We start from the raw sequence: 13,340 nt of genomic DNA, 5'->3' as shown, positions 1-13,340 counted from the left end.
GAGGGATGTCAGGCAAGAGGCAACTGTGGAAAAAGACACACCAGTGAGACCAGGAAGCCTAATGATCTAGTAGGTGCTTGCCTCGACTCGCCCTCCGCACACAATGAATTTAGAAGAAATGGCCGCACACCACTGTAGATCAAAATCCTTTTTATTTGGACATCCCAAAAACTACAGGAATCAGTGGTATGCGGCCATTTCTTCCAAATTCAAGAGGCAGATGACAGGGCCAACCACTGATTGAATTTTGGCGTTTTATCGGGAACCAGCTGAAATCAGTGTATGGACAGCTTGAAGTGGAGGTTCAGTCAAACACTAACTATACTTAATTCTAATTCCACCCTCATTCTAAGGCCGCGTACACACGGGCGGACTGTTCGCCCAACTTTGTCCGTCCAACAGTTTCGGCAAACAGTCCGCTCAAAATTAGCATGGACGGACATGGCCACACACGACGAACGAACAGTTTGCTGAAACCGTGCGCGATGACGTGAACGGCACGTACGACGGGACGAAAAATACGACGTCCTATACACTGCATTATAGCTTTCGGCGTGAAAATCCTTTCTGAGCATGCGCGCAACTTTGTTTGACGAACAAGCCTACACATGAGCGGACTGTTCGCTGAAACAAGGTTTCAGCGGACAGTTTTTCGGAAATTCCGAAAAACCTTGTCCGTCCAACTGTCCAAAGTTGGGCGAACAGTCCGCCCGTGTGTACGCGGCCTAAGTCTATTCTGTGTATCCTGTAAAGCAGGGGTCATCAACCCTCAGGCCGCCGCCCACTACCAGGCCATGGCCTGTTTGCAGCCGGGCCGCGAAGGCTGCACTGTCTGACGTGCAGCAGCGGGCAAAGCAGAGAGATTACATTATCTCTCACTGCTCGTCCGCATCACCGCTGTTCCGCCCTCACAGCGGGGCAGCTACATTGTTAAAGATGAGGCGAGCGAGCAGAGAGATGAGATGATCTCTCACCACCCGCCCATCACCACTGTTCTCCCTCAATACCTACTACTTCAGGCTTGCCTCTGAACTTATGCGCATGCCTGTGCTGCCACCACTGCAGTGACAATCTTCATGCGGTGGCAGGTGACAATCCCCATCTGTTGGCAGGTGACGTGGCAAATAGCAAGCTGCATCTGATGGCAGGTGACATGGCAAGTGAAAATCTGGATCTGGTGGCAGGCAAAGTGGCAAGTGACAATCTGCTTCTGGTGGCAGGCGACGTGGCAAATGACAAACCACATCTGGTGGCAGCCAATGTGGCAAGGGACAAAACGCTTCTGGTGGCATGCAACTTTTCAAGGGAATGGCTGCATCTGAAGGCAGGTAACTTGGCAAGTGACAATCCACAACTGGTGGCAGGCAACGTGGCAAGTGACAATCTGCATCTGGTGGCAGCCGGCATGGTAAATGGCAAGCTGCATCTGATAGCAGGCGACGTGGCATGTGAAAATCCGCATCTGGTGGCAGGCAACGCGGCAAATGATAATCCGCATCTGGTGGCCGGCGACGTGGCATGGGACAAAACACATCTGATGGCAAGCGACGTTTCAATTGAGAAGCTGCATCTGAAGGCAGGCGACGTGTTAAGTGAAAATCCACATCTGGTGGCAGGCGACATGGCAAGTGAAAATACGCAACTGGGGGCAGGTGACGTGGGAAGTGACAATCCGCATCTGGTGGCAGGCGACGTGGTAAATGGCAATCTGCATCTGATGGCAGGCGACGTGGCATGTGAAAATCCGCATCTGGTGGCAGGCGACAAGGCAAATTACAATTCACATCTGGTGGCAGGCAATGTGGCAAAGGACAAAACGCTTCTGGTGGCAAGCAATGTTTCAAGGGAATAGCTGCATCTGAAGGCAGGTGACGTGGCAAGTGACAATCCGCACTGGTGGCAGGCGACGCTGTAAGTGACAATCTGCATCTGGAGGCAGGTGACATGGCAAATGAAAATTCGCATCTGGTAGCAGGCAACGCGGCAAGTGACAATCTGCATAGGGTGGCAGGCGACGTGGCAAGTGACAACCTGCACACGGTGGCAGGCGACGTGGCAAGGGACAATCCGCATCTGGTGGCAGGTGACATGGCAAATGAAAATCCGCATGTGGTGGCAGGCGACGTTGCAAGGGACAAAACGTATCTGGTGGCAAGCGACGTTTCAAGTGACAAGCTGCATTTGAAGGCAGGCAACGTGGCAAGTGACAATCCACAACTGGTGGCAGGCGATGTGGCAAGTAACAATTTGCATCTGGTAGCAGGTGACGTGGTAAATGGCAAGCTGCATTTGATGGCAGGTGGCATGGCAAGTGAAAATCCGCATCTGGTGGCAGGCAACACGGCAAGTGACACTCTACATCTGGTGACAGGCGACATGGCAAGTGACAATCCGCATCTGGTGGCAGGTGATGTGGCAAGGGACAAAACGCATCTGGTGGCAAGGGATGTTTCAAGTGACAAGCTGCATCTGGCGATGTGTGGCAGGTGACAAGCTGTATCTGAAGGCAGGCGACGTGGCAAGTGACAATCCGCAACTGGTGGCAGGCAATGTGACAAGTGACAATTTGCATCTGGTAGCAGGTGATGTTTTAAATGGCAAGCTGCATTTGATGGCAGGTGACGTGGCAAGTGAAAATCCGCATCTGGTGGCAGGCAACACGGCAAGTGACACTCTGCATCTGGTGACAGGCAACATGGCAAGTGGCAATCCGCATCTAGGGGCAGGCGACATGGCAAGTGACAATCCGCAACTGGTGGCAGGCAACGTGGCAAGTGACAATCCGCACCTGGTGGCAGGCAACGTGGCAAATGACACTCTGCATTTTGTGGCAGGTGACAAGCTCAGGGTACCCACTGCTTCTGCATTATGGTGAGTTGAACTATTTCATTCTATGAATGTAATAATAGAAATAATGAGCTTCAATCATTTTGACACCATATCAACCATGGTGCTGTGATGATTGAAGTGGCAACACCAGATATTTGTCAGAAACCATGGAACAGACTGAGACAGAAGTACAATCAAATCACACTTGTTTATTAATAAAAAGAAAAAAGGTAAATAGAAAAAAGCTTAGTCAAGCATAGCCAGAGTTCAGTAGCCAGATCGGGTAGTCAGCCAGTCCAAAGTTCATTAACCAGATTGGGAAATCAGCCAGGCCAGAAGTCAGGGATCAAAGGAGGGCAACTGCAAGCAGGATAAGAAGCCAGGATGGATGTCAGCAAGCCAGTCTTGAAACAAACAGCAGGAGATGGTTCCTTGTGATGTGACCACGCAAAGGCAAAGGAAAAAGTGAGCTGCAAGGCTTTAAATAGGCAGGTCAGATGAGCATCATCGGGAACAGCTGGTAACTGTGGAAAGAGAAGAGAGCTGGCAATTAGCTGACAGCTGAGCGGCCAGCCCAGAGGAGGAAGGGCTAAGCCAGCCCTGACAGTACCCCCCTTCAATGACCCCTCTCTCTCGGAGGGCCACCGAGCTTGAGGGGAAACCCTATGGAACTTGCAGAGGAGGACAGGGGCATGTACGTCAGAGGATGAAACCCAAGAGCGTTCCTCCGGACCATACCTCTTCCAATGCACCAGATACTGTATGCGCCCACAGAACCTACGGGAGTCAACAATGGATTGTACCTCATACTCCTCATGGTTCTCAACCTGAATAGGGTGAGGACGTGGCACCGAGGTGGTAAATTGGTTACAGACCAATGGTTTCAATAAGGAGACATGAAACACATTAGAGATGCGCATACTAGGAGGAAGGTCCAACGCATAAGCTACTGGGTTAATCGTGCGAAGGATACGGAAAGGCCCAATAAACCGAGATGCAAACTTCAGTGAGGGAACACGAAGCGGGAGGTTGCGAGATGACAGCCAGACCCTGTCCCCAACCTGGTAGGAAGGCGCAGGCAGGTGTCTGCGGTCAGCATGGAGTCTGTACCTATCATTAGCATGACGCAAAGCCTCCTGGACTTGTACCCAAGTGGAACGAAGACCACGGAGATGCTCCTCTAACGCAGGAATACTCTGCGGAATAAACAAGTCAGGCAACATGGATGGTTGGAAACCATAATTCGCCATAAATGGAGACAATCGGGAGGCAGAATTCAAAGCACTTTTGTGAGCAAACTCTGACCAAGGTAATAGGTCAGACCAGTTGTTATGATGGCCAGAAATATAGCAATATAGGAATTGCTTCAAGGACTGATTGGCTCATTCTGCTGCCCCATTAGACTGTAGGTGATATGCAGAAGAGAACTCAAGCTGGATTCCCAACTGTGCACAAAAGGCTCGCCAGAACCGGGAGACAAACTGACTGCCCCTATCCGAAATAATCACCTTGGGTAGCCCATGTAAGCGAAAGATCTCCTGAGCAAAAATGGAAGCCAGTTCCTTAGAGGTGGGCAACTTCTTAAGTGGAATACAATGACACATCTTTGAGAACCGGTCAACCACCATAAGGATAACAGTGTTGCCTTGGGAGTTGGGCAATTCCACAATTAAATCCATAGACAGGTGAGTCCAGGGCCTCTCTCCATTGGGTATGGGTTGTAGGAGGCCCATTGGAAGGTGTCGTGGAGTCTTACTCTGAGCACACACGGGACAGGCAACTATGAAGGCAGTAACATCAGCCCATAGACTAGGCCACCAGAATTGTTGGGAGATGGCCCAAATGAGTTGATTCTTACCAGGATGGTCAGCTGCCTTGGGAGAATGGTAAGTCTGGAGCACTGCAGTACGGATACTCTGGGACAAAGCAGCAGTCACAAGGTTTATCAGGAGGAGCATGGACCTGAGCAGCAAGAATTTTGTCACCCAAAGGAGAAGTAAGACTGGTGCGAACCGTAGCCAAGATACGATCAGGAGGAATCATAGGAACCGGAACCGACTCCGACTTGGAAGTGGAGGAAAATTGTTGTGACAAGGCATTAGCCCTTACATTCTTAGTACCAGGTAAGAATGAGACAACGTAATTTAAGCTCGACAAGAAAAGAGCCAATCGCGCCCTTCTGGGAGAGAGTCGCTTAGCCTCAGACAAGAATGTAAGATTCTTATGGTCAGTAAGAATAAGAACGGGCACAGTGGTACCTTCAAGGAGATGTCTCCATTCTTTCAGGGCTAAAATGATCGCCAACAGCTCTCTGTCACCAATCTCATAATTGCACTCAGCAGGTGACAATTTTTTTGGAAAAGTAGCAACACAGATGCATAGCGCTCTCAGAATTAGGACGTTGAGACAGAAGGGTGCCAACTCCAGTCTCAGAAGCATCAACTTCTAGGATAAAAGGCAACGTAGGATGAGGATGAGCAGAAACAAAGGCAGCCTTGAGAGTCTCTTAATGGACTCCGGAGACCAACCCTGTGGGTTACCGTCCTTTCTGGTCATATCAGTCAGAGGCTTGACCAGAGACGAGAAGTTACGAATAAACTTCCGATAGTACTTGGCAAAGCCCAGGAAACGCTGCAGAGGACGTAAACCCACGGGTTGAGGCCACTGTAGGACTGCCGACAGTTTCTCTGGGTCCATCGAAAAACCAGCAGTGGAAATGACATAGCCCAGGAATGTAACCTGTTCACAATGGAACTCGCACTTCTCCAGTTTACAATAGAGATTGTTCTCTCTTAGTTTCTGAAGTACACGACAGACATCTGAATGGTGGCTCTCCAGGGACTTGGAAAATATGAGGATATCATCGAGATAAACCACCACACACAATTGCAACAAATCTTGGAGGACATCGTTAATAAATTCCTGGAAAACTGCTGGGGCGTTACAAAGGCCAAAAGGCATTACCAGGTATTCATAATGGCCTGTTTTGGTATTAAACACAGTTTTCCACTCGTCGCCCTCCTTAATGCGCACGAGATTTTATGCCCCTCTCAGGTCAAGCTTTGTGAAAACCGTTGCTCCCTTGAAGCAGTCAAATAACTCTGTAATCAATGGAATCGGGTAGGCATTCTTAATCGGGACACGATTGAGACCTCTATAATCTATACAAGGTCTCAGTTCACCGCTCTTCTTTTTCACAAAGATGAAACCAGCACCAGCAGGAGACGAGGCTTTGCGGATGAAACCTCGAGAAAGTGCGTCAGCAACATACTCCTCCATGGCCTTATCCTTCAAGACCGACAAAAGGTAAACCCAGCCATGAGGAGGTATGGCACCGGGTTGAAGGTCAATTGCGCAATCATAAGGCCGGTGTGGAGGCAAACTACTGAACTTTATCAAAGACATCGCCAAAATCACGGTACTCCTCCGGCAGGGAGGGGAGTGAAGCGGTGCACAGGACTTTGGATACCTTCAGGAAGCATGTCTCACTGCATTGTGGTGACCAGGAGAGAACCTCAGCACGGAGCCAATCAAAAGAGGGGTTGTGCCTCTGTAACCGAGGATAACCAATAAAGAGGGGATATCTGGGTGAGGAAATAACTTGGAATTGGATTATCTCATGGTGAAGAGCCCCTATGTGCATGGACAACGGAACTGTCTCATGAGTCACATGGGCAGGCTGTAAAGGTCTCCCATCAAGAGCCTCAATGGCAAGTGGAGTGCCACGCAGCTGCAGTGGAATCGAATGCTGAGAAACAAATGCAGCATCAATGAACAGGCCTGCAGCCCCAGAGTCGATTAGAGCCTGTATCTCGATGGACGACTCAGCCCAAGAAAGGGTGACCAAAACCAGGGGCTTATCCTTCTGGATAACTGGGGATGAAACAATGCCACCTAAGGTCTGTCCATGACAGGACCTCAAGGTTCAGGCGTTCCCTGGACGGGTAGGACAAGACTTCAAAAAGTGACCTCCCTGGCCACAATAAAGGCACAATCTCTCCCTCCTCCTAAAGGCTCTCTCATCCGCAGAGAGGCGCGTGAAGCCCAGGTGCATGGGTTCATCTTCACTGACCAGCTTGGTACCAGGAGGCATGGGAGGTGAGGGAGGCATGGATGGGACTACAAAGCTCGGAGGCAAACGTACAGGAGACTTCCTCAAGCGCTCCTTAAGAGAAAGTCTTTCTCTGAGTCTGGAGTCAATGAGGATGGCAAACGAGATCAAGCTCTCCAGCTCAGTGGGTATATCTATCTCATCCTTGATGGAATCCAAGAGACCATGAGAAAAAGCAGCCACGAGGGCCTCATTGTTCCAAGCAACCTCCTCTGCCAGAGTACGGAATTCAATGGCATAGTTGGCAGCAGTTCTCGTACTCTGTTTGATGGACATGAGGCACTTGGCAGCAGAAGCGGAGTGTGCAGGAACGTCAAAAACCCTTTTAAAGGAGGCCACAAACTGAGGGTAACTCAAGAGAACAGGTTTTTGCGTCTCCCATAGAGGGTTAGCCCAGGCCAAGGCTCTCTCAGAAAGCAAAGATATCACAAAACCTACTTTGCTTCTGTCTGTGGGAAACGCCTGGGGCAGCATTTCCAAGTATATCTCAACCTGATTGAGAAACCCTCTGCATTGAACTGGATCGCCCCGAAATCGCTGGGGAAGCGAAGCAGAACCAGACATACCTCTTATAGCAGTAATACCCGAGGTGGGTGCCTGCACAGAGGCTGGCGCAGCAGCAGGGACGGCCTGCAACCCAGGTTGTACCGGAGCAGCCGCCGTGGGGGAATCCAGGTGAGCCGTGCGATTCAGGTGCGTTTGTAGTGCTAAGGCAAACTGATCTATGCGGTGATCTTGCTCATCCAATCTGGATAAAATATTACCAACAAGTGTATTGACTGTATCTTCTGAATTCATTGCCTCCGCATACTGTCAAAAACCATGAAACAGACTGAGACAGAAGTACAATCAAATCACACTTGTTTATTAATATTAATAATAATAAAAAGGTAAATAGAAAAAAGCTTAGTCAAGCATAGCCAGAGTTCAGTAGCCAGATCGGGTAGTCAGCCAGGCCAGAAGTCAGGGATCCAAGGAGAGCAACTGCAAGCAGGATAAGAAGGGATGTCAGCAAGCCAGTCTTGAAACAAACTGCAGGAGATGGTTCCTTGTGATGTGATCACGCGGAGGCAAAGAAAACGAAAAAGTGAGCTGGAAGGCTTTAAATAGGCAGGTCAGACCAGCATCATCGGGAACAGATGGTAACTGTGGAAAGAGAAGAGAGCCAGCAATTAGCCGACAGCTGAGCAGCCAGCCCAGAGAAAGAAGGGCTAAGCCAGCCCTGACACTATTGTCCTGATAAATTGCTCGCAAAAAGCAGCATACACCCTCCCCCAGGGCATTGGCATAATTTTCTTCCACAAGGCCAGTCAACGATGCCAAAATTTGGGGACCACTGCGGCAAAGGATAGATCTGTAAAGAAGAGAGCCCACAACAGCTGCAGAGCCTGGGCAATGACGTCACCCATTGGCTTACTATGGGGCATCTGTAGTCGGCTGTCCCTCCTATACACTGAGGCAGGTTTTGGTACCCAATCACGTGACTGCACTGGAATGCTCTCAGAATAGGTAAGTATTCAGATCCTTCTTTTTTTTTTGGATAGAATAGGCTTGGAATAAAGGGTGGGAGTAGATTCACAGTAAGTATAGTTAGTGTTTGACTGATCTTCCACTTTCAGCGTTTTCCTCATGGTTTAAGTGATAGAAAATCTTCAAAATCTTAATGTTTTCAGTGCTGGCCTTGTACTGAAAGGCAAAAATGAACAAAATACAAAGAACACCTAAGAAACCTGAAGGACCCAGACTAGTGCTTGTTCACTGGAGGACTAATGCCACGTACACATGATCAGACTATCCGGCGGACTTAGTCTGGCGGACAGACCGCCGGAAAGTCCGCCGGACTTTCCAAAAGAGCGGAAGAAAGCCGGGCTCCTCCGCTAGTGAAAGAGCTAGTAAAAGAGCAGAAGATAGCGGAGGAGTCCGGCGAGAAGACCCCCCAATACGGAAGAAAACCACCGGAGCTGTGCAATAAATCATTTTAAAAACATATGTTGTGTTTTATTTTTACACTTTTTTTTCACAGGTGAATGGGTAGGGGTACATGGTACCCCAATACTCATTCACATAGGGTGGGGAGCTGGGATCTGGGGGTCCCCTTATTAAAGGGGGCTCCCGTATTCTGATAAGCCCCCACCCGCAGACTCCGACAACCAACGACCAGGGTTTTCGGGAAGAGGCCCTTGTCCTCATCAACATGGGGACAAGGTGCTTTCCCAAAGCACCCCCCATGTTGAGGGCACGAGGCCTGGTTCCCCCTTTCCTGACTGGCCAGGTAGCGTGCTCGGATAAGGGTCTGATATGGACCTAGGGGGGGACCCCCACGCCGTTTTTTCGGGGTAGGGCTTCTCTTTTAAGTCCATACCAGGTGATGGGGCCAGCGACGTGTCAATCTCGCTGCCGTAGGAGGCGACATTGACTTCCTTCGCTAGTCCCAGTTACCTGGAGCCATGTTCAAAATGAACGGACTTTCCTCCGTGAGTGGGAAAGTCAGTTCATTTCAAAAGAACGGCGGACTAGCAGACACACAGCTGAATTTTCACCGGACTCGCAGTCTGGCAGACAGTTTTTGAGTCAAAACTAATTTCTAAGTCCGCCGGACTTTTGGGTAAAAAAAGTCCGCCGGAGCCCACACACGGGCCATGTCCACCGGATAGTTTGATTGTGTGTACACGGCATAAAACTCCCTTTATACCAGAAATAGCTGTTTTGTGGTCCTTTTAATAAGGTATAGAGAATGTCTATTTAGAGAAGTGATGTTCAATTAGCTTAGTGAATAAAGCAAACTTTGAATACCCTATCATGTGTAAAGGAAGTAAAATTCAGGTATTTCCTTACACAGGGAGGTTTATTTACTAAAGGCAAATATACTGTGCACTACTAGTGCAGTTGCTCTAAATCTGCGGGGAAGCTTTGAAATGAGGGGAGGCCCTGCTGATTTATATCATCCAATCATACCTTGCATGTTCTCTTTAGATCTAGAGCAACTGCACTTGTAGTGCAGAGACTATTTGCCTTTAGAAAATCCACCCCATAGTAGGATGGCTGGAGTAAATGCAGTTTCCATTTATTCACTAAGCTAAGGGAACATCTACTTTACTGGGTGTTCTTTTAGTAAAACAACCCCATTGACTGGAGATGGAGCATCAAGGTACTGAGCAAATGTTGGGAATGTAAATAACGAGTGGGAGTATCACTGGTCATTTGCATCACCACACAACCATTACATTGGAGTCTGTAGGCACACAACCTTAGGTGTCCAAAGCAACATCCCTCTGTTAGGATCTTTTTTTACACAGAATATTTTCTGTAAATTACTGATCCTAATTTAGAATATTGTTACAATGTGTAATAGTATAAATTCATGTAAAATTAGCTTTAGTTAAAAGACTGCATTTTCCTCTGATAATGGAAAAAATGTGCTTCATACTTATACAGGGAAAGGTCCCTCTTTACTTTGCCACCTATAGTACTGGTATAATGTGCCCACTTTATCCAGTTCTTGCACTCAGTTTACATAAAGAAGAGACCCACTGTTGTAACTACTGAATTGAATCATATGCACAGGAAGCGTGCCAGTTAACACTAGGTTGTACAGCTTTAGTGGTGCTTTAAAAGGGCAGAATTCACAACAGTCTGCACGGTTTCAACAAAGCTGGAAATACACAAGTTTACATTAAATATTAAAATGACTGTATGAGTGAGGGATATATTGTAACTAAATTATCTGTACAAATACCGAAGATTAAGCTGTAATATTCAAATATAAAGTACTAGTTTAGGAATTATTAAGTACTGACTTATAAATTGTAATCTACAGAAACTTACCTGCATACTTGACAAGAAGAGCCAATGCAATGACAAAGTGTAGCTTCATTTGTGCTGGTATATCTGGTCCTGAATATGAGCTGAATACCTTATCAGACCAAAAATGCAGAAATCTTCACTTACAGCTGACCTTATAGATGAGGGGTGGGAGCAAACCATAAACTAGACCAAAAGATCAGAATTTGCAAAAAAGTAATATAATGCCAAACCCCAGGGCTGTCCTAATTGGCCAAGGCCTACTTACCTTTTTAACTTGTTTGGTGCTCACTTCCTGTCAGTCAGGTTCTAATTTCACAACAGTCTTCAGTTCATGAGAATGTACACGGCCTGCAATTTTTAACATAGGAATGCGACTGATCAGACCAAGTGTCCCTGTTCACATGTCAAAGAGAGACCTACCTTACCCCCAGGTCACACTTCTAGCATAACCTGCACACAACAATGTGTGAGTCTCTGGAAATTTTCTATATTTTTAACAAGCCTTTAAAAAAAAAAATTTAATCATATTTTGCTGTGTATGACACTAGAAGGCTTGTTTAACAAAGCAGTGCACAATGCAGTAAGCTATATTACCAAACAATTACAACACATTTTCCAATTATTCTGACTGCAATAACCTGAGCGTAAGCAGTTCATGCAGGCATGATACAAGAGATGGTTAGAGATTGCGGACATGACATAAGAGATGGTTAAAGGCTGCAGACAGGATACAGGAGGTGGTCAGAGGATGCAGACAGGGTACAGGAGGTGGTCAGAGGATGCAGACAGGGTACAGGAGGTGGACAGGATACAGGATATAGCAAGACAGATTGTATACAATGATTTTGTACAATCTCATCACTGTAATTTTTGGTATGGTAACCGTTGCCTGTGCCTGTCTGTGGCCATCACATAGATAACAGCCAATACTGGCTTCTGAGCAGAACTCCGTCTAAACGGGTCTGCCAGGCAGGAATCCCGGGGTAATTTACCACCAAAACCACCCAAAAATCCTCAGCACCCCCGTGGAACATCCTGGTACATTCCAACAAAGAAAAAAAGGGTGCAAAAGTCGCTCCCAGAACTCGCTGACAAATTTTCTCCTGGACTTGGAGTGCTCCATTACAGCAGGGAAAATTACCCAAACAGACTCAAGCTCTGGCAGCCACAGATTGTGAGTACGCTCTCCCCCTTACTAAAGCAGATCTAGGTGCCAGCTTAACAGCCATATATGAGAAGCTAGTGGGGAAGCTAGAGTCTGAGCTGCATAAATCTACAAGCGCCTTATCACAGGAGATAGCCAGTATTGGAGGCCACACTGACATTTTAGAAACTAAGCACGATGAGTTCTCTCTAGCCCACAACGACCTAAGAAAAGACTACGAGACTCTAGCAGACAGCTTCGGACAACAGAAACAGATGCAACATTTAGGGGCAGACTGACCATTGGGCCACTCGGGCACTGCCCGAGGGCCCCATGCCACTAGGGGGCCCCATCAGGGTTGCCAGACTCAGCAAAACCAGGGACAGTATGTAAAAATGTGTGTTTGTTTTTTTTTACATCTGTCTTTGAAATGTCCCTTACCGAAACCCTTTTGGTCTAAAAATCCTGAGATTATAGCTGCCCCACTTCTCCAGTACCTTCTCAGCCAATAGAAACATGTCTGTGTATACTGTGTGATTGTATACTGTGTGTGTGTGTTTGTGTATACTGTGTAGCCCCATAATCTCTGATTCCCTGGGGGCCCCGTAATGAGTTGTCAGTCCGCCCCTGGCAACAATATAAGGGTGTGTGGTGTCCCTGAATCCATTACAGATTTGAATCAGACTAAATTGTTCCATAACCTTGTCCCTGACAAGCCTCTGTCTGCCTTTGCCTGCAACAGACTGCACAGATCACTACGTCCCAAACCAACCCTAGACAAACCTCCACGTGATATTATAATGTGTATGAAGGACTTTGTCACTAAGGAAGACATAATGAGAGCCTCTAGAAATACACCTAATATTGATCTGGATGGGATCAAACTACAGATATACCCCAATATCTCTCCTGCGACTCTGGACATAAGATGCAGGATGAAGGAGGTCACCAACATCCTCCAGTCTGCTAGAAGGGCTTCCCCTTGAAATGATTTATCATGGATAATGGTACCACCTATATGGTATACAATGTCATTAAGGAAAAAGATTTACTAGTCAAGCTGGGCCTACTGGAACAAGCTCCACCACACCGCTTTCCTTCCACACCCAGATCATCACCCATTTGGTCCACTCCCTGGCGCTCTCAGAGGGATCAAAGAAGATGGAATCAACCCTTTCCTACCAGACTTATATGGATCCTTTATATGTCTGTTACGACCCTTGTTAAGGCAGGTAGCATCATTGGGCTGATGCCCCCTTTTGTTTTTTCAGGTTCATAAGTCTACCTCTGCTGTGGGTCTGTTTATTCCCCTATTTGGGAGTATATAGATAGTTTCCAGCCAAACTAGTTGGTCAAAGGAAAAACTTTTAAGCGACTACTTTGGGGTCTTCTTTGTTTGTTTTTTGACATCCCCCTTTCTTTATCAGGATTCCTAAACCATTATATTTATAA

The 13,340-nt window shown here is 47.4% G+C and overlaps 1 protein-coding gene across 2 annotated transcripts in view; it reads right to left on the bottom strand.

Annotated features, from left to right (window-relative positions):
- Positions 1–10,929, bottom strand: part of LOC143982409 (uromodulin-like) — a 140,541-nt gene extending 129,612 nt beyond the window's left edge. Inside the window, exon 1 of one of the 2 annotated variants that reach the window (XM_077481081.1) lies at positions 10,766–10,929. In XM_077481081.1, the coding sequence (XP_077337207.1) occupies positions 10,766–10,814 (49 nt within the window). In that variant the 5' untranslated portion in view covers positions 10,815–10,929. The remainder of the gene's footprint in view (positions 1–10,765) is intronic. The other variant, XM_077481079.1, reaches the window with a different exon arrangement.
- Positions 10,930–13,340: the final 2,411 nt, after the last annotated feature.

Source organism: Lithobates pipiens, unplaced genomic scaffold, assembly GCF_037356315.1.
Source record: "Lithobates pipiens isolate NorthernLeopardFrog02 unplaced genomic scaffold, aLitPip1_a1.2 Scaffold_16, whole genome shotgun sequence".
NCBI classification, from domain to species: domain Eukaryota; kingdom Metazoa; phylum Chordata; class Amphibia; order Anura; family Ranidae; genus Lithobates; species Lithobates pipiens.
Note: the sequence above shows the minus strand (reverse complement) of the source record. Positions and strands in the feature narration are given on the sequence as shown.